The 20,736-nt window shown below is 46.3% G+C and overlaps 1 protein-coding gene across 4 annotated transcripts in view; it reads left to right on the top strand.

Annotated features, from left to right (window-relative positions):
• DENND1A (DENN domain containing 1A) overlaps window positions 1-20,736 on the top strand; it is a 1,620,172-nt gene that overhangs the window by 889,479 nt on the left and 709,957 nt on the right. For all 4 annotated transcript variants that reach the window (XM_029611167.1, XM_029611164.1, XM_029611165.1 and 1 more), the window contains one exon: window positions 19,202-19,247. In XM_029611167.1, coding sequence (XP_029467027.1) covers window positions 19,202-19,247 — 46 coding nt within the window. The remainder of the gene's footprint in view (window positions 1-19,201; window positions 19,248-20,736) is intronic.

A 20,736-nucleotide genomic window follows, 5' to 3' on the forward strand; every position in this document is an offset into this window, starting at 1 on the left:
GTGCGCATATGGATGTGGATTTTTATAACATATGCACATATATGTGCTTGTATGTGCGCCTTTTATAAAATCGGATATGCGCATGTACATATAAGCATGACTTTATATTGATGCGTGCATGTGCTTGTAAATGCCACCTTGATCGTGTAACTGGGGGGGGGGATTTTAATAGATACCTGTTTCCCCAGTTCATTCCCAGTTTGCCCCAGTAAAGGAGAGGACTTCCTAAACCCCATAGCTAACTTGCTTCCCTTTTACTCTATTAGCCAGAACCCTTAAAAACCCCGTTGAGTAGCCTAGCTTTTAAAATTTTATTACTTTCACGCTGTCCATAGCAGAAGTAAAATTATGTGGTAGTTTACCCCTGCTTGCTCTTGTGCACGTAAATACCTACATGCAGACTTCGTGTTCTAGACTCGGCCCGCCCATGCCCCACCCCTTTTTTTACCTTTATGATTTGTGCGCATACCAGAAGATACACACGTACTCGTGCAGTTCTTTAAATCCTTGCGGTGCACGATAGGCCAAGTCACGTGCATATCTCCCGACTTTGAAGCACATAGAGCTTTTAAAATCTGCCAGTAAGATGGCAGTGCCATTATCATGGCTATCGCCATGCAGTCTCATATGCCCTACTATTGAGGTGGCCAACCTAAGGAGCTCAGCTTCTCTTTTTTTTTGCCAGATCAATTAAAAAGAAAAGGTGAAGTTCTTATCTTTCGATTATAGCTTATTAATGGCCATCCTCTTGGGGCCAAACATCAGAGATGTCTGAATTTTCTTAAGATGGCCATATCCTCCACACTTTGCCTCAGTACACACTGCTACAGCTTTCAGCAGAAGAGTAGGGGGCAACTGCCCCCATCAGCCTCCATCAAGTACAGCAATACTTCCTAGACCCAACTGGATGTCACCACCAATAGCTGAGATGGCTGCCTTTGCATCTCACGATTCTGGTCACTACCCTTAACTCCTTTGAGCTCAGTCAATGTAACTGATATCCCAGGCCCCCAACAACCTCTTTCCCTGCATTTTTAGATAAACAAAATTATATATTTATATTTGATATGTGGGCCCACAAAATCAATCTTCCAAGAGCTAATGTTCATCACCTGTAAGGGGCAAGGTGTACCTTTTTCATCTTTCCTGCATATACCACGCACACTCAAACTTATTTGTGGACAGGGACTGCTTCTACCAACTCTCAAACCTGCCTAAAGAGGGTAGACATATGCTAGCTCTCAAGTCTACCAATTAGCACCACCTAGACTGCTTGGACTGCTGGATTGGGAGCAAGGGCAGACAAGTGACCCACCCATGCTGCCTTCACAAGTAACATGACACTGGAAAAGGGAGGCCCCAAAAACCAAGATGCTGCCATACCACACCACCATGGATTCCTCAAAGAAGAAGGAAGAAACAAAACACTGGCTCATCTGCCTGCAACAATAGCAAAAGAAAAATTCCTCTTCCTTTTTCTTTTTTAAACTTGTTACCTGACAGACATCAGCTGGACAGCCCTAAAGGCCCCCTCCAACTCCGAAAGGCCTGAAACAGTGAAGGCCCCATTCCAGATGCATGTCCAAGCTCACACTCTCCCCGACATGAGTCCACTCACAACAATCCTAGAGGCTTCCGGTTCCAGAAGACTATGCGAGCACAAGAGCTGTTGAGGTGTGTCCATACCCTCACTCAACAGCACACAAAACTCCACATATTGAATAAGCATAGATGATGGGAGGGATTCACCCAATGAGGGCCCAAGCCCAGTAAAATAGAAAGACCACAGCAGCAGACTGAAACCAGACCCTGCGTGCCCTACCTCGTCTGGATACTACAAGCCCCACCTGTCTTACCTTCAAATCCAGTCAACAATGTAGTTATTAACATTCAAAGGGACCATTCTGAAGCAGTGCAAGGGAGGTAGAATCTTCATTAAAAAATGGTCAAAGAAGAGGCTGGTAGATGGACAGGTTGGCCAGCACTTATATTTGTGGTTGCCAGTCCACCCTTCAACCTCCAACCTCTTTATTTGAGCCATACCCCTGAAATCTGGAGGTGGATCACCATCCCATTTGTGGCCTCCCCACCCCTATATGAGTATGGCTCAGCTCCTCTGTATAGACTTGAAGAAACCACTGCTCATCCCAGTTATGGGCAAGAAGGATTGGACCTATTCTTTGAGATCCTACCAGGTACTTATGACCTGGATTGGCCACTGTTGGAGACAGGATGCTGGACTTGATGGATCATTGTGCTGACTCAGTATGGCTTTTTCTATGTTCTTATGCCCCCCTCCCCCCATGGTTTTTTTGTTATCTTCTTCTGAATGTTTTTTGTCTTTCCTCCTTTCCATTTGGCTATCATCAGAGAGCTGTCATTACATTGTCACCAATATTTGTTTGTTTTATCCCAGATACTTTCCTTTTTCTAGGTTGAATTCTTTGGTAGTGTCATGTATCTGAGAAGCTAGTTCCAAAATGGCTCATTTACCAACCACTATACCTTGTTGTACTTGTCTCTGTGTTCTCTCTAGAGCCCCTGAGTTCTGTTTAGCAGTGCTTCCAACTGACCAGCCAGGGAGCAGGAACCTGAACTGTGCATTTAAGACAAGTCTCCTGCTTTGTAGTTTACAGCATTAACCACTGAGCCATGTGTTTATGACCCTTAATCAAATTCCTGTGATCCTTTGAGACAGTTGGATTTAGTTGTCTCACTTATGAGTATTGTTAACTTCTTGAGCTAGGAGACTCGTGGACTCCACTGTTTTATAGTTAAGAACTTCCTGAGATTTTGCAAACGTGCTCCCTTCTCTTTACTGGTCTCTATTACTTTGTTCTGAGGTTATAGTGTCAACCTTTGATGTTCTGAATTTTCATTATAGATGATCTCTTAAGCTTCTATTTTCTAAGGATAGGCTTCTTTATTTAATGCATGTTAGAAGTAGTGTTGAAATCTATTTTTTCTGACAAGCTCATTAGGAAAACAATTCAGCCTTTTTCCTTCTAGCAGATTTCTTTTAGACATGCACTATAAAGCAAATTGATATTGTATTATTTAACCATAAGTTCAGAATAAAGATCCACATTTCTTCTCCATGTCACTCTTACCTTATTGGAGCTACACTGTAGCCTCATTCAAGGTATGAAAGCTATTTTTACTTTTTAGCTACAGCTTCTGTAAAATTAAAGGTCACCAAACAAATTGTAGTGGATACCTTTTTATTGGACTAACTCAGTACACTTATGGCAAACTTAATACATTTCATCGGGTAACCTTCAAAATCTTGTAAACGTTGTAGATCATGCAGTAACTACCTTTACTTAAATTATGCTTTTGCTGTACACTTTTATGGCCTTTTAGCCTGCTATATTATCGGGGGCCATAGCTCACCTGTCGCTGCATGCCCTGTGTCTGGGAGTCAAAATTTGGGGTTACTGTAGCTGCTGCCAGAGTTAAGAGTGATCTGGTTTGCTTAATTAATAGTCGATTGTGGTAAAGAGCAAGTGAGAAAATAATGCTGAGCTGTGACTTGCTGTAAAGCTTCTGATTTTCAGTACAATAAAAAATGGTTTCCAGTAGTCTTCTGCTTTAGTTTTCATTTCTCTGCCTTTTTTTTTAATACTGTGTGGTGGGCTGCACTCATATCCTTTATAATATTATTGTGATGTGACACATCATCTCATTGTCTTTTCATCTAGAAATGGCAGATCTATTTTGCAGTATTTTGGATTTTTTTTAGCATCTCAAGTAATAAAACTATGATGAGTAGCTCTTTTTTCTGTCAATAAGTAGACTGAATTAGCCTTTACATGTGGGTGATGTCATCCAGCAACACCGGATGGACTTGTCTTTAATAGCTAGTAGACTTTTGAGCTCTACTGAGCATGTGCGGGTCATTTTTTGTTTGAGCACAGCACAGGCATGTACTCAGTCTCTCTAGATATTGTTTTTCTAAATCCTTTAAAATATTTTTCAATATTCTCTTCTGTTTTCCTACCTTTAGCTGTTTTGCTGCACCGCAGCACCACAGAAATGTTCAAAAGTACAAAAGAAAAACCTTTTGCTTCCTCAAAATGTGGTGATTTCCATCATAGAATGTTATTGCATGAGTCTGGACCATGACCAGACAAACCATTGTGCTTTCTCAACACTCCAGGGTGTACTGCATAGAGCAGTGGTTCTCAACCGGTGTGTCGCCACACCAGTGTGTGTCGCCACACTTCCCGGTCCCCCGCTGACCCAGCTGCTCCCCGGTCCTCCTCCGCCCGGGCTTAAAATGCTGTCAGCTCGGGCAGAATGCGTCAGAACAGGTGGAGTCAGCGGCACCGGCATGGTCTCTTCTTCCCGCCCCCCTCCCCCCGCGGCCCGGAAGAGGAAGTGGTGAGCAACGGGTGCGTGCACGGGAAGAAGAGACCATGCTAGTGCGGTTAGTGTCGGCCCGAAGAACAGAAGAGAGGTGCGGCCTGAGGAATGAGCAGCGCGGCGCGCAGAAAAATGAAAAACAACATCAACCCCCGCGGCCAATGGGACTCCTTGCTCCGCCAGGGCTGAAAATGAAGGAGGTTATGGTTGGGAGGAGGCTGCTGCTAGTTCCGGGGAGGGAGAGCGAGTGAATGAGCAAGCAAGCATGTGTGTTTGGGATCCTGTGTGTGTATGTGTTTGAGTGAGATAGCATATATGTGAATGATTGAGAACCTGTATATGTGAAAGAGAGTATGTCTGTGATTGAGAGCCTGCCTGTAAGAAAGAGAGAGAGCATGAATGTAAGTTTACGATCGGGAACCTGTATGTGTAAGTTTGTGATTGAAAACCTGTTTGTGTGAAAGAGTATGTGTGTGTATGATTGAGATCCTTTGTGTGTGAGAGAGATCATGTGTATGTATGATTAAGAGCCTGTGTGTATAAGTAAGAGAGAGAGCATGTGTGTCTGTGTCTGATTGAAAGCTGGTTTAGGTGAGGGAGCATCTGAGTATTTGATTGAGAGCCTGTGTGAAAGTGAGTGAAAGAGAGACCATGTGTGTCTGTGTGTGACTGAGAGCTGGTTTAGGTGAGGGAGCATGTGAGTATGTGATTGAGAGCCTGTGTGTAAATGAGAGAGAGAGAGCATGTTTGTAAGCATGTGAATGAGAGTCTGTGTGTGAGAGAAAAAGACAGCATGTAAGTGTGTGATTGAAAGCCTGTGTGTGTAAGCGTGAAAAGATAGACAGCATGTGTGTAAATGTGTAATTAAGAGCCTATATAAGTGAGAGAAAAAGCATGTGTATATGTGAGTGACTGAGAGCATGTGTGTATAGGTATGTAATTGAGAGCCAGTGTGAGAGAGCGCGCTGGTATGTGACTGAGAGAGAGGAGAAAGTTCCAAGCAAACCACCCCTCCTTCTGCTAATTCAAAACAATCTGAGGAGACCTGGATATCAAATGTTCCCAGGTATGCAGAGGAAAAAAAATTTTGTATCCTTATTTTTCATTACTTGGTCTTTGTGTCTGCTATTTTGAAATATTTTATTGGTATCTAGAATTTTTTATGAGTTTTTAATTATTGGATATTCCACTCATCAGCTGTTTTGAAATAATCTGTTCTTTTTGTTAGTATGGTTTTACTGCTACTGATTTTATATTTCTTGATTTGTTTTATAAGGATGGGTGATGTTTCTTTTTTTCCTTTGTTGCACTGCATACAGAGACTCTGGCTTGTTGCAATTTCCAATTCAGTTTTTTCTGCATGCTTCTAGTTATGCGTTTTGGTCTCTTTATTCCTTGTTAGGTGAGGGTCAGCACATGTGACTGAGGTGAGGTATTCTTCTGGCATGTAGTTTCTGTGTAGGGCTCTATAGCAGCCTGACTTGGTCCGTTTTCCTAATAGGAGATGTATTGGTGCCTTAAGGCCTGGTGTAATATTTTCAGTGTTGCCTTTTCTTAGGTAAGGTGGTTACTGTTTAAGTGCTGGAAATTGGTGCTGTTCTGGTGTGGGATGTTTACTATTTATGCAGTTTCTGTTCAGACAGAGGGGCAGATTTTAAATACTTGCGCGAGCGCGTACTTTTGTTCGCGTAGGAGGCGCGAACAAAAGTACGCTGGATTCTGTAAGATACGCGCGTAGCCGTGCGTATCTTATAAAATCCGGGGTCGGCGCGTGCAAGGGGGTGCACATTTGTGCAACCTGCGCGCGCCGAACCCAGCGCGCGCTGCCTGTTCCCTCCGAGGCTGCTCCGATTTCGGAGCGGCCTCTGAGGCAACTTTCCTTCGCCCTCCCCCCACCTTCCCCTACCTAACCCACCCCCCCGGCCCTATCTAAACCCCCCCTTAACTTTGCGCGCGTCGGCCGGCTGCCCCGCTCCGGGGGTTGTTCCTGAGACTGCGGCCACGCCCCCGGAACGCCCCCGGGCTGAAACCACGCCCATGTCGCCGCCCCCGAAACGTCGCGCCCCGCCCCTAAACGCCGCGTCATCCCGCCACGCCCCCCGACACCCCCTGTCACGCCCCGACAGGAAGCCCCGGGACTTACGCGCGTCCCAGGGCTTTACGCGCACCGGCGGCCTATGCAAAATAGGCGCGCCGGCGCGCGCAGCCCTTTTAAAATCCTCCCCAGAATGCGTATCTTTTCCTTGTCATTTTAAACAAAAATAATTACCGGACCTTTACTTTTTATTTCCACCGTGAATTGTGTCATACATGTGAGCGTGGCCTGTCAGTTGTGTCATGATGGGAAAAAGGTTGAGAACCACTGGCATAGAGGACCTGCATAAGTCTCTCAGAAGCTGTAATAGATCCTCCTCCTGCAGCACAGCATCGTCTGCCTTACTGGGACATGAGTTGAGTAGGGGCTTCTCAGAGACTCCTCCATCAGCTGAAATCAAGCTGCAGGGTCGAGTAATACAATCTGACTTCCATCGAAGGAAAAAGTGGCATCATTTGCTGACATCAGAACTTGCATCGAAAAATCATGTCAGTTCTCTATGCATCAATGGACAGGAAGCATCGAGGCACAGCCCTATTTAATTTGAGATCTATATTAATTTAGATCCTTATTGCTATAGATTTGTATCAATGGATTGGGATTTAGAAATTTTTTTTTATATCTTAGTTTTTGGGACTCATTCAAATCCAAATAGGATCTAACAGACCTGATTTTGGAAGATACCTGCTTGGTCTGTGTCTTTGAAAGATATCTGTTTTATGTATTTTTGGATTGCAAATTGCAGCCAATTATTGCAACTAAATATCAAACGATAATGAAAAACATTTCACTGCATCAGCCATGACTGTAGCCAAAACAGCACTAAAAAATTTACCTTCATACCAAGTGTTGACTGCGTACTTGTGTATCTGAAAGAAAATTAAATGCTTACACATCATATATTTTGTCACGATCAGGTCCCTCCGCTCAGCATGCTGTGGGGCTTTGCTGGGCTTCAGGCCTCTGGCTTCGCTCCTATGACACGTCTTGTCCCCTTGCACAGCTCAGGCATAGCGCTGCTATGGACTCCTCACAGCCTCTAGTCAGAGTGCCAGGCCCAGTCCTGGCACTCCCAAGCAGTACACAGAAAAAGGATCTTAATCAATAAGGAGTTTAATGTGGTGCTGTAGCTCAGCGGCTGCAGCCTTATATTAATGCGGGGTTGTCCTTACAAGCCCCAGGGTACACAGCATTTAAAACACAATTCCCTTCCCGCCTGTCTCATACATCCATACAGCAATACAGGATTTACCATCCCCCAACCTCCTGGTTATTCCACCTCCATAGAGGAACAGCTGGAGCTTTCCTCTCCCCAGCTTACCTCCATCTCCTCCTCCAGAGACTCTGAGGAGCCGGGCTTTTGTGGCCAGGTCCACCACGGGGGCACGCCCTCTTCCTCAGCCTCCATAGATTCTGCTGAGTCATAGGGATCAGTCCCAATTTCCTCCACCTGTTCCTGCTCAGGCTCCAGCCAGGGGTCAGGTGTTGGTTCGGGGAACCTGGGAAGTGTAGTCTTTGCTACCTTCCTCAGCGCCCTCCGGTGGCTAAGTTTGGTACCACTAGCTTCTGCTCGGCTGTGTCTCAGCTGTTTCTTCCCCGGGCCAGGTCGTACTGCATCACACACCCCCCCCCCCCCTTTTAAAAACCCTGGAACTCCTCACCCGAGTTCCAGTCGTCTCCCCCAACCGGGAAAGGAAATCAGCATTAACATGATCCCTACCGGCTCTGTGTCGAACCTCAAAGCGATAGGTTTGGAGGGTAAGATACCACCTGGTTAATCGGGCATTGGACTCTTTCATGACGTGCAACCATTTTAAGGGTGCATGGTCCGTCACTAACACAAAGGGGCGTCCCGCCAGGCAATATTTTAGTGTTTCAACAGCCCACTTAACTGCTAGACATTCTTTCTCAATAGTGGCATATTTTTCCTCATGGGGGTGAAGTCTCCTGCTAAGGTACAAGACCGGGTGTTCCTCCCCTTTGTCCACTTGGGAGAGAACTGCCCCCAACCCACACCCTGAGGCATCCGTCTGTAACAGAAATGGTAACGTGAAGTCAACCGCCTTCAACACGGGATCTCGGCACAAGGCCCGTTTAAGTCTCTCCACCCTCTCTACCTCCAGTGGGCCCCACCGCAACTTGTTTGGGGTCCCCTTCATTAACATGTCATTTAAAGGGGTGGCCAGATCTGCAAAGTGTGGTATGAACCGTCTGTAATATCCAATGAGCCCTAAAAAGGCTCGGAGCTGCTTCTGGGTCTCGGGCAGCGGGTAATCCCGAATGCACTCCACCTTATCCTCAAGGGTTTCACCACCCCTCGCCCCACCAGATGTCCTAGGTATTTAACCTCTCGTTGGGCAATCCTACATTTAGCCGGGTTGGCCGTCAACCCCGCATCCCTAAGCGACTGCAGTACCGCTGTAACCCTTTTTAGATGAGATTCCCACTCAGTGGAGTATATAATGACGTCGTCCATATAGGCCGCTGTATATGCTATATGGGGGCGTAACACCAGGTTTAGGAGGCGCTGACAAGAAGCCGCAGCTCCTTGCAGTCCAAACGGCATACGCATGAACTGAAACAGCCCTGCTGGGGTAGCAAACGCTGTTTTCTCTCGCGAGGATTTGGCCAAGGGAATCTGCCAATATCCCTTGGTCAGGTCCAGGGTGGTTAAATACTGAGCCCGTCCCAGCCTCTCTACTAGTTCGTCAACTCGTGGCATGGGGTAGGCATCAAAAGTGGATATCGCGTTAACCAACCGGAAATCTATACAGAAACGTAAAGTTCCATCTGGCTTAGGCACAAGGACAATGGGGCTACACCAGGCGCTACTGGACTCTTCGATGACCCCCAGTTGCAACATCTTCTCAACCTGCCTTCTAACCTCCTGCATGGCTTCAGGGAGGCGATAGGGCCTCCTCCTAACCACCTGTCCTGGCGGTGTTGTTATCTCATGCGTGATTAGCGTGGTTCGTCCTGGCAACAGGGAGAACACGTCTTTGGCCTGTTCAACTATCTCCTGTATTTGGGCTCTTTGCCTGGGAGTTAGCTCCTCTCCTATCTGGACCTCGTCTTTTTTACTAAGTTCCCTTACTTGTGGACCTAAATCCACCTCTTCCTCGGATATCGTATCCGCGGACATACTTTGCTTCTCTACCCAAGGTTTCAGCAAATTGACGTGGTACACCTGGGGTCGCTTAAGTCCTACCTTGACTTGATAATTTAGGGGCCCCAGGCGCCTTAAAATTGTCCCTGGGCCCTTCCACTTGGCCAAAAGTTTGTTAGGGGACGTAGGCACCAATATTAAGACCTGATCCCCCTCTTGAAATTCCCGGTCCCTAGCCCCGCGGTCGTAGTAGGTCTTCTGCCTTTCTTGAGCCTGCTCGAGATTTTCCTTGGCCAAACCCAGGGCAGTCTCAGCATGCTGCCTAATACCCCCAATGTAACTTATGATGTCCTGAGGTTCCGCCTCAGCCCCTGTCCACTGCTCGTGTATGACATCGAGCAGACCCCGGGGTTGTCTCCCAAAAATAAGTTCAAAAGGTGAGAACCCTGTGGAAGCTTGGGGCACCTCCCTGGAGGCAAACAACAAGAATGGGATGAGGCGATCCCAATTACTAGCATCTTTTTCTAGACAACTGCGCATCATGGACTTCAGGGTTTGATTATAGTGCTCCACTAACCCATCAGTCTGGGGGTGGTACGCTGAGGTTCGTATATGTTTAATGCCGAACTGGGCCCATAGGCCTGCTAATTCCCGGGACATAAAATTGGTACCCCTGTCTGTCAGTAGTTCACGTGGAAAGCCGAACTGGCAAAATATCCTTATCAACTCCGGGGCTACCACCCTTGCCCCAGTAGACCTCAAAGGGACGGCCCACGGAAATCTGGTCGCGTAGTCTAATACCACGAGAATATACTGATGACCGCGTTTACTTTTTTCTATCGGTCCAATGATGTCTACCGCTACCCGATCCATTGGTTCATGTACTACCGGCACGGGTACCAGGGGTGCCTTAGGGGGGGCCCTTGGGGCGACCAACTGACAGTTGGGGCACGAGCTGCAAAACTTCTTAACTGTGCTGTAAATACCTGGCCAGAAGAATCGCCGCTTGACACGGGCTAAGGTGCTATGCAGGCCTAAGTGCCCGGCCAGGGGATGGTCATGCGCCAGTGACATGACTTCGGGTTGAAACCGTAGGGGCACTAACAGTTGTTTATGCGGTCCCTGTCCCTGCAGTCCTTCTTCTACCCTGTAAAGTAATCCCTTCTGGACCATAAAGTAGGGGTATATCATAGCCTCTTTATTAGCAAGCTGTTGTATAGATACTTTAGCCTTTTCCCAGGCCACCTTCAAGGCTGGGTCCTTAACCTGCTCCTCTTTAAACTCTGGGAACTGTGCTAGCAGGGAGCCTATCATTTCTTTAGTGGACCCCGCGTCCTCACCTTCCTCTGGGCCAGTCTGTCTCCTCTTCTCCCTCTTTCTCTCCGCTCGGGGCTTACGACTAACCCCGGGAGTTTCCACCACCTCCCCCTCCTCAAAGGGAAAAATCTCTCCTAGAGGGGGTTCATGCTCACGTACCTCTTGTGTCTGGGCTTGGGCTCTTGTGGTTATCAAAGTTTGCCTGCCCGCCAACACCTCCGCGAGGTGCCTCCACTCTCTCCCCAAAATGAGGGGCACCGGCAATCCTTCCACTATGGCTATCTCTACGATGTCCTCATGGGTTCTCCAACGTACCAGTACCTCATGTACCGGGTACCTAACGGCCGTACCATGTACACATCGTATCACCACCTCCCCTTTTTGGGCTTGGGGCATCTTGAGTCCCAAAGCCACAGCCAGTTTCTTAGAGAGCAGCGCCTGATTAGTGCCAGTGTCTATTAAGGCCTGCACTGGCTGACCATTAACCTGAACCTGCTGAAAGTAGGGATTCGGGTCTCTGGATACTGCTTCCTCCCTTCGCTCCGGTGGGTGGGCATATGCGGTAGCTAAGCGTGGACACTCCCTTTTGAAGTGCCCAGCTCCCCCACAATGGAAACATCGCCCTGAGGCCGGCCTTACCCCCGCCTCCCGTCCTGGGCCTGTCTCTTCCTGCGGTCCACCCCTTCCACCGAGCACCTGTAAGGGACCTCTCTGATTCCTTGCAACCCCTTGACTACCTGCCTTGCTCAGACCTGGTCCTTTAGACCCTTTCTCTTTGTTGGAGGATGCGCCACCTCCCATAGCTGCTTCTGCCTCCAAGTATCTCTCTGTATTCACTATCGCTCTCTCGAGCCCACTTGCTCCTTGGCGAATCACCCAGCTCCTCATTGGAGGTGGTAGTGCTCCTATATACTGTTCTAGCACTATCAGCTCCATGAGCTTAGTCACCGTTTTCCCTTCGGGTTCTAGCCATCTATATGCGAGGTCCTTCAAATGCTGGGCCAGGGCCCGAGGTCTGTCTTTCGGCTGTAACCAGGTTTCCCTGAATTGGCGCCGATACCAATCCTGGGTTATACCCAGTCGGTCCAAGATGGCTGTCTTCAGCAAGGTATAGTTCATGGCCTGCTCCGGGGCCAAAGCCCTATAGGCGGCTTGGGCCTCGCCTGTTAAACAAGGGGCCAACCGGGCAGACCATTGTTCTCTGGGCCAACCAGCCACACTAGCCACCCGTTCAAACGTTACCAGGAAGGCCTCAGGGTCATCCCCTGGACCCATCTTCTCTAGGTGGATACCGTGCATGAGGTCCATCCGGCCTACTCCGCCAGTCCCAGTCATCGGGTGTGGGGTACCTGCTGTTCCAGTAGCCTGCTGGGCGGCCCAGAGCTGGGTGACCTTGCGCTGCTCCTCCAACATCTGGATCAACGGGAGTTGTTGCTGCTGCTGGTGATCCATCATGCGCTGAATCATGTGCTGCATGGCCTCTTGCTGCTGCTGCATCTGGGTTGCCATCCATTTTAGCACTTCCTCGGACGCCATGCCTGGAAACAACACGAAAAAACACCAAGTGTGGCCGTACAACACCAGCCCCCTTCGGCTCTCGCAGAGTCGTACTTCTCCTCGGGTCCCACCCCTTAGCTCTGGACGCTTACCAGAAACTAAAGTGGCAAGACTTTTTTTTTTTTTCTCCTTTTTTTTTTTTTTTCTGTTTTCTCCCCGGCTTCAGTGAGCAATCCTGCCCCGACGCCCTCCTTCACCTTTACCTTCACTAGGTCAGTAGAAGCACAGGTAGTTGACCGCTGGGTCTGCCCTCCAGTCAGCGAGTTTCAAGGATCCCACTGCTGCCACCATTTGTCACGATCAGGTCCCTCCGCTCAGCATGCTGTGGGGCTTTGCTGGGCTTCAGGCCTCTGGCTTCGCTCCTATGACACGTCTTGTCCCCTTGCACAGCTCAGGCATAGCGCTGCTATGGACTCCTCACAGCCTCTAGTCAGAGTGCCAGGCCCAGTCCTGGCACTCCCAAGCAGTACACAGAAAAAGGATCTTAATCAATAAGGAGTTTAATGTGGTGCTGTAGCTCAGCGGCTGCAGCCTTATATTAATGTGGGGTTGTCCTTACAAGCCCCAGGGTACACAGCATTTAAAACACAATTCCCTTCCCGCCTGTCTCATACATCCATACAGCAATACAGGATTTACCATCCCCCAACCTCCTGGTTATTCCACCTCCATAGAGGAACAGCTGGAGCTTTCCTCTCCCCAGCTTACCTCCATCTCCTCCTCCAGAGACTCTGAGGAGCCGGGCTTTTGTGGCCAGGTCCACCACGGGGGCACGCCCTCTTCCTCAGCCTCCATAGATTCTGCTGAGTCATAGGGATCAGTCCCAGTTTCCTCCACCTGTTCCTGCTCAGGCTCCAGCCAGGGGTCAGGTGTTGGTTCGGGGAACCTGGGAAGTGTAGTCTTTGCTACCTTCCTCAGCGCCCTCCGGTGGCTAAGTTTGGTACCACTAGCTTCTGCTCGGCTGTGTCTCAGCTGTTTCTGCCCCGGGCCAGGTCGTACTGCATCACAATTTTCATTAGATTATATAATTTTTCCTGAATGTTTGATTTGTTACTGATAAGTCAGGGTACAGTCGGAGCCCACATTTAATCCATTGTATCTATCGCTGTTAACTTTAAATGATCCCATCTACATTTTATAAAACATGCAAGATAAAAACAATTGATTGTATCCATTGAGGTAGATCTTTAAAAAGTACGCCGAGCTGCGCAGCCTGCCTCCGTTCCCTCCGCGTCCGCCCACCTTCCCCTCCCTTCCCCTATCTAACCCACCCCCCAGCCCTACCTAAATCCCCCCCACCTTTGTTGTGCAAGTTACGCCTGCTTGAAGCAGGCGTAACTTGTGCGCGCCGCCTCAGCATCCCCCGGCACAGGCCGCAGTGCCAGGGGACTCGGGACCGCCCTTCCGACCCACCCCGAACCGTTGCATGCCCCCGGACCCGCCCCGGACCGCCCCCCGGACATGCCCCCTCCCGTCCTTTTTACGAAGTCCCGGGACTTACGCGTGTCCCGGGGCTTTGCGTTCAGGGCTTTTAAAATCTAGCCCATTGTGTATTACTTTCTACAGTGTAGTTATTAATTTTTTGAGGGTACTCTTCTTTTTTTTTTTTTGTTGGATTTAAACAGGTGTGAATTTCCAGTATAATTTGTATCATGAACATAAAACTGTTTAATATTATACCAATTTCCAAAGAAATTAGAAAAGAAAACTGAGGAAGAGTATACATATTACTCTAAATTTTTTTTCAAGTTGAACATTTCTTTTCGTCGATTGCAACTGAACATGGGTTGGTATATAGGATAATTGCATCGTTCTTACCAGTTCACCCGATTATGCCTGTTATGTTACTTAGCTGTATAAAAGATCTTAAAATCCTCATTTGCCTGCAGTTGATTTCACCAGTTCTGACATTCTAATTAAACACATTATTCTTTCTTGTCTACTTTTTGATTAACTGTGGAAAATTGAAAGATCGACATGATACCGTTAATTAAATTTTATGTATCCGAGTTTTTATATACTTTTGTGTGACAATCTGCATTTCTGGACACATTAATAAATGGCTTTCTAGAATGCTACATCCTTCCTGCTTCCTTTCATTATACTAGCCAAGATTTCACACTATGAGACATGTAGTCCTAAAACTTCCTGCCAGGGGTTCAGACTTTGTGTTTTTGATATTGAAGCTGTTGTGTTCTTGAAGCTACTTAATTGGAAACATGTTCATTTCAGTGTGTACTGAAGAAGACTTGGGCAGCATAGCCAGTCACACAGTGAGGCAGGAGCATTTGTGCAGCTTGCAGCCAGACTAGTGGCGTACACCTTAAAAAACAATGTAGGTATTTTCTTGTCACTGGAAAGTGACCATTAGGAGCAAAGTTAAATATGCACAGTAGAATCTATATGCCACATATTTTTCACAAGAAGTAGCACATGTTCAGTTTTAATTTTCTCTACATTATATTATCTTTTCTTCCTTTGTAGACGTACATATTTCTTCAAAGTATATTACTCTGAGTCTATAATGACATCATTGAACTTGGTTGTAACATAAACCATACAGAGAGTTCTCAGCTATCCTTACCATTACAACACTATAGTTGAATGATGATATTTTAGTCAAGATTATTTGTTGTACAAAAATGTTTATTTTAGACAGATTGAAATAAATACATATCCCTTTCTGAGACCACTTGAAGTAATAATATCAATAGCAATACCTAACATATAGCAAGCACATTTTGATTATCCAATTTATTTTTATTAATATATAAGGAGGAAAAGAGGAGCAGTGGAACATTCATACTAAACACTGCACTCAGGCAGAAAGGAATCACCCATACCAACAGGTGACCTTTAGCTAATCATGATATTCCATTCCACCACTCCTCAACAATATTCACATATTAATTTTTATTTTACTGTACAATCTTGACTGCTCATTTGCTATAGATTTGATTATACAATCCTATTATCTCATCTACTATAGTCATTAGCTTTTTCATATATTATACATCCCATAGTAACTAACTCTCTTCCATATATACTTCTGTGTACCCAAAAAGAGTCCCTTAAGACTTCATCAGGGGTGAAAATTCCCAAAAGAAAATGAGATAATGACTTTTCTATATAAAGCTATGTACTTTCCTCCTCTAAAAACATCTGTGTTTTGTATATCAGTCCTCAAACCCACAGGTCCAAATCACTTATGGACTGTCAATCAATGATTTAGCTTTGTACCTTAAAGTGATTCATCAAGTTCAGGGCTTGCACAATACTCCTTATTTCATGAGGCCATAGTCATCACAACGCTGAAGTTGCTCATTGCTATCCAGCTTATCTCATATCAGACAAAGCCTTAAAGGATGAAACAAGGGACCCTTATTAGGCACTTAGAGCATATGAAAGAGAGTTGCAGGCTAATTTTAAAATGTGGATGTGTACCCGTACACGCGCATATTGAAGCGCGAGTGGAGATACGCTGCTCACGCGTGTATGCTTTAAATTACACGTCACCCATGTAAGTATGCACCTAATCTTAAGAGATTGCTCTAGAAAGCAATCTTTGCATTTGTTTCCTAGGACTTTGCCTTGCTTTTACATGTGTATGTAGGTGGATTTTAAAACATGCTTGTGCAAGGGACAACCCATTTTTTCAACTAGTACACCAGTTTGCCCACTTAGTATCAAGGTATTCAAGACCCCTCTGGTTCTTTATCCTGTATACCCTATAGTTGACTCAGAACCTTCACCCTGTCCTGAAAGCCATAAAACTTGAGATCTATAGACTTGCTACTCATTCGGGTAGATTTTCCACCAGCTGCACGTGTAAATTCCGGCCTTTTCGTGTGTGGCCGGGCCTTGTGCGCACCAAGCCAATTTTCCACAAGGCCCAGCCACACATGTAAAGGCCGTTACGCGCACAAGTGCCGGGCTTCCTGCAAGGGGTGAGCCGGGGGAGGTGTTTGGGCGGGGGTGGGCCAGACAGCGCCATTGTTAGCTGTCCCGGAGCCTTGCTCGTGTTGCGCCCATCTGTTGCAGTCGGCTGCGCCCTCTGTTGCTTACCTTTCTTCTGCCTAACTGCATTCATCTTGGGAAGATGGCTGCCTCCTCCTCTCTATGCCGACCCCTCTGGTGTCTCCAGTCCGGCATAGGCGATTGTGTTTGCCATTTTTCTCCTGGGATTACCGAGGGCACGCGCGCGTGCAGCCCCGTCCTTTACATGTGCCATGCAGGAACCTCGGGGGCTTCCCCACTGTATGAAGTCACAAGCTCAGGACATTTAAACCCAATTCACAATTCCAGCTATGAGTTAGCAAGGAATCCTCCATGCTGATCTCTCCTTGCTACCAGATGCTCCCGCTCTGTTTATGCTCATTCCAGGACGACTTAGGTACCCGCTCCTCGGGAGCCTTGCCTCGCTCCTCTTTACCCTCCGGGGTAACCTGCTACCAACAAGGATGCCTAAGGCTCCCGCTCCTCGGGGGCCTTGCCTCACTCCTCTCTACCCTCTGGGGGTATCTGCTACCAACAAGGACACCCAGGTACTCGCTCCTCAGGGCCTTGCATGGCCGAGACCTCTGCTCCTCGGGGCTCTCTCCTACTACAACTACCAGCATCAGAGTAAGTACTGCCGCATCAGTTCTGTCTTTTCTGTGTCTCATCTCTCTCTCCTTAGACTCCAGAGCACGCTGCACAGCGGGCCTGGTAAGACTGTGGAACTGCCATTCCACTCGTCTATATACAGACGGAACAGTATCATCTGGCTCTCCTCTCCTAGCTGGGATCTGCACCCGATCTTCGGGTTACCATCTACGTTGCAGTACAATAAAGATATATCTTTGTGTCCATCTCTGCCTAGAGCTAGCCTATTGCTGCAAGTCCCCACAGGGCAGGGCCCTGTGGGAGGAGTCATCTCTTACAGCGACCAAGGGCCCACACTTCAATGTCCAAAGTACAGCAGCTCGCTGGCCGGCTGACGGTTCTCACAACTTACTTCAGCTGAAGGAAGTTGCAAAAAAAGAAGTAAAAAAGAAAAAAGGTAGGGTTTAGGGAGTGGGGAGGAGAGGGGCAAGGGGAAGGAGATTAGGTAGGGGGGTAGGAAAGTTCCCTCCCAGTCCGCTCCTTAATTGGAGCAGACTAGGAGGGAACTAGGGAGCGTCGCCGTTCAGAAATTGCAAAAATCCCCCCCTTGAGTCGCCGCCCATACATACACGGGCGGATTATAAAATCCAGTGCCAATGTGTGTGGCCCACGGATTTTCCACCATGCACGTGACTTGAAGCATGCGCACATGGACGTGGCGAGTTTATGTGGAAAATCTACCCCATTGGTAGCAGCAGTAAAGACACATGGATAAGAAGCTGACATGCGCTGTGGTCTCTGGTTTTAAAATATGGAATTACACATTGAACTAACAGTTCGTCTCACCCTGGAATGCCCATGCTCCTCCCATTCCCTGTCCCTTTTACACCCTCTTATTTTTGATATGCACACATACACATGTACAGGCATACTTTGTGACTTTTTAAAATCCATATTGCTCATACATGGCCCACATACCCATATATGTGGGCATTTTTGTGCGAGCAGCATTTTTTTAAATCAGCCTCTTCATGACTATGGGATATATATGAAAGAGAGCTAATGACTTTAGTAGATAAGGTAATAGGATTGTATAATCAACAGTTATATGTATAAATCTGTATTTTCAAGCCCCTGGCTGCAGCGCACAGCAGGCTGTTAGCCGCGCATGTATACTTCTCCTCAGGATGAGGTGTAAGTCTGCATAAATCTATGTTAAGGCCTAATATGATTAGGTGAGGGGTCTGGGTCTATTGGGGGGAATGCAAGCTGAAAAACCAGAGGATGACCTCAAGACAGACTGGGCATGCTGGTGAGCTTATTGGTAAAACTGGGAATATCCTTCACGCGAGCATGTTTTAAAGCTGCCAAAGTCCCAAGGAAGATTCACAAAGTACGTTTACGCGAGTAATGTCTTAAAATTAAGAGTACACATACATGCAGTAAGCGTATTTTAAATCATACATGCACAGCTGTGTGCATAATTTAAAATTTCAGCATATGTTCGCTAGCACGCCCATGTGCACATATATGGTCGCAGTTATCATTTTATATGTAGATTTTTGCTAACCCATGGAAATATAAAGGTAAAGATCTTCTTATTTTAAAGTTATTTCATTATCAGGATTAAAAACAGCAATTTCATTTTGTAGCGATGAAAGGAGTCTGCTTGACTACGATCATAAGAGATGAAATATTGTTAGAAATCTAATTGAGGAATACAGAGTAATTTTCTTGAAAAATGTGAAAAGAAAGGTATTTGACCCAAATGAATACGTTCTTGAAAAATGGCCCGCATTTCAGGTATAAAATTAAAATTCTAATAAAGTGCTCAGAATTAGAAAGAAAATATTGCTAATATAGAAAATCAATTTTTGTATAAGAAGAAGCAGACTTTTTAAAGTATTGCTAATGAATTGAACTGAATTACATACCCTATATTCTACATTTTTGTAAGCATAAATCTAAGGGAGGAATACAGGTATTTAAGGGACTTGACTCTGATGCTTCTGGTATAAAACTTGTTGCTATTAAGGAAATTACTAATGACTTTAATGGTATCATTATTTATATAAGCTCTTTGAAAGAAAATCTACATTTATGCATTAACATTTTATTTGAAACATTTCTGACATTCAAAAATGAAATTTGATTGTTTTGCTTTTTTTCCTTCATAGTGCTCCGATGCCATACCTCATAGGAATACATGCAAGTTTAATGGAGGTAATTTTTTGTCAGTCTTTTTTTTTCAGTATATATTTATGCTTTTTAATAAGTGCTTATTCTTTGTTTTTAACCATTTTATTTTCCCAAAGAGGTAGTGTTTTTCTTATATTTTGTAGTTCATTTAAATAAGTTATGTATTTATGATTGGTATTTATTTGAAATTCATTTTACATGCTTATTGGTAAATTTGTTTATCTACCAAATGAAACCTTGTATTACATGTGAGTAAAGTGGTATAGATTTTTGATTCTGAGCCATAGTGCAGGAGGCATACTTTGTGTAATTCCTTAAGGAGTCATTGTCTCCCATTCAGTAGAACATAGCAAACGAGAGGCTCCCTCTCCCAATAAGGAGTTGTTAGCACATTTCTGGCCACAGCTCAAGTTAGCAGCATATCCTGATATACTTCTCTCATAGCTTTGTTTATTTTTAATATTTTGTCAGTTTATATCTGGTTCACCCTTTTTTAATTTAGTTGTATTTGATCTAAGCCAAAAACTGTAAACTGTTTAGAAAGCAGGCAGCAAAAAAGTTGCAGAATTCTGAGCAAAGAATTGTGGTTGCCATATAGATACACTTAGATATGTGGAATTAATGGTCAAGAAACAAGTTGTAGGTGATACTTTTTTATTAGACTAACTTAATACATTTGTGATGATTTTAATACACAAATGAATGAAGGGTAACGTTTGGAAGCTTGTCACAGATGTATTACATTAGTCCAAAATATTTCACCTACAACTTGTTTCTTGGCTTTTAATTACACAGATTTCTGAGGAAATCTGTGTGCATTTTCATGTAAAACAATATAATTTTATGTTCCAGGTTGTCCACGGAATTTTGGAATGTTTTATATGTATTTCAGACTTGTAGAGTGTTTTTCAGTTTTATAATTTGTATGTTTCTGTTATGATTCAGCCCTGCCCGCGGGTCCCCCCGCGAGCAGGCACGGACTCACCGCATGCTGCCTTTCTCCCGACGCGGCAGGACGCCGCCGTCGGGCCCTGTATGCGGCCAGAGCCGCGGTCCTGCCTGCTTTCGCGGCCCGGAGGCCGCCTGCTTTCTCCTCCATCTCCGCGGTCGGATCCGCGGCTGTCTTCGGGGCCTGGGACGCCCCCGACGTCATTAGAATCTTCGCGACGTTTAGGCCGCAGCCCCGGGCTCGAGTGGCGGCAGGAGCCGCCCTCGGGGCCTCCCACAGCGGCTGGAGCCGCTGCTGACGCCTGGCTCCGCCTCTCTGGCTTCTTCCTGCTTCTCTGACGCTGCTACGTGCAGACGCTGTGCAGACCGCTGTCCAGGGTCCTGCTCAGCCCTGCTCTGCTCCTGCTTAGACGCGCGGCCGCGTCTCTCTACAAGATTTAAAGGGCCAGACACAGGAAGTGTCTGAAGCCCCACCTAATGACTGTTTCCTGCCTGAGCCCTATATAGGGCTGCTTCGCTCATTCTGCCTTGCATCGTGTTCAGTCTTCACCCTGGAGGCTCCTGC

The sequence above is a fragment of the Rhinatrema bivittatum genome, chromosome 8, assembly GCF_901001135.1.
Source record: "Rhinatrema bivittatum chromosome 8, aRhiBiv1.1, whole genome shotgun sequence".
Classification (NCBI taxonomy): domain Eukaryota; kingdom Metazoa; phylum Chordata; class Amphibia; order Gymnophiona; family Rhinatrematidae; genus Rhinatrema; species Rhinatrema bivittatum.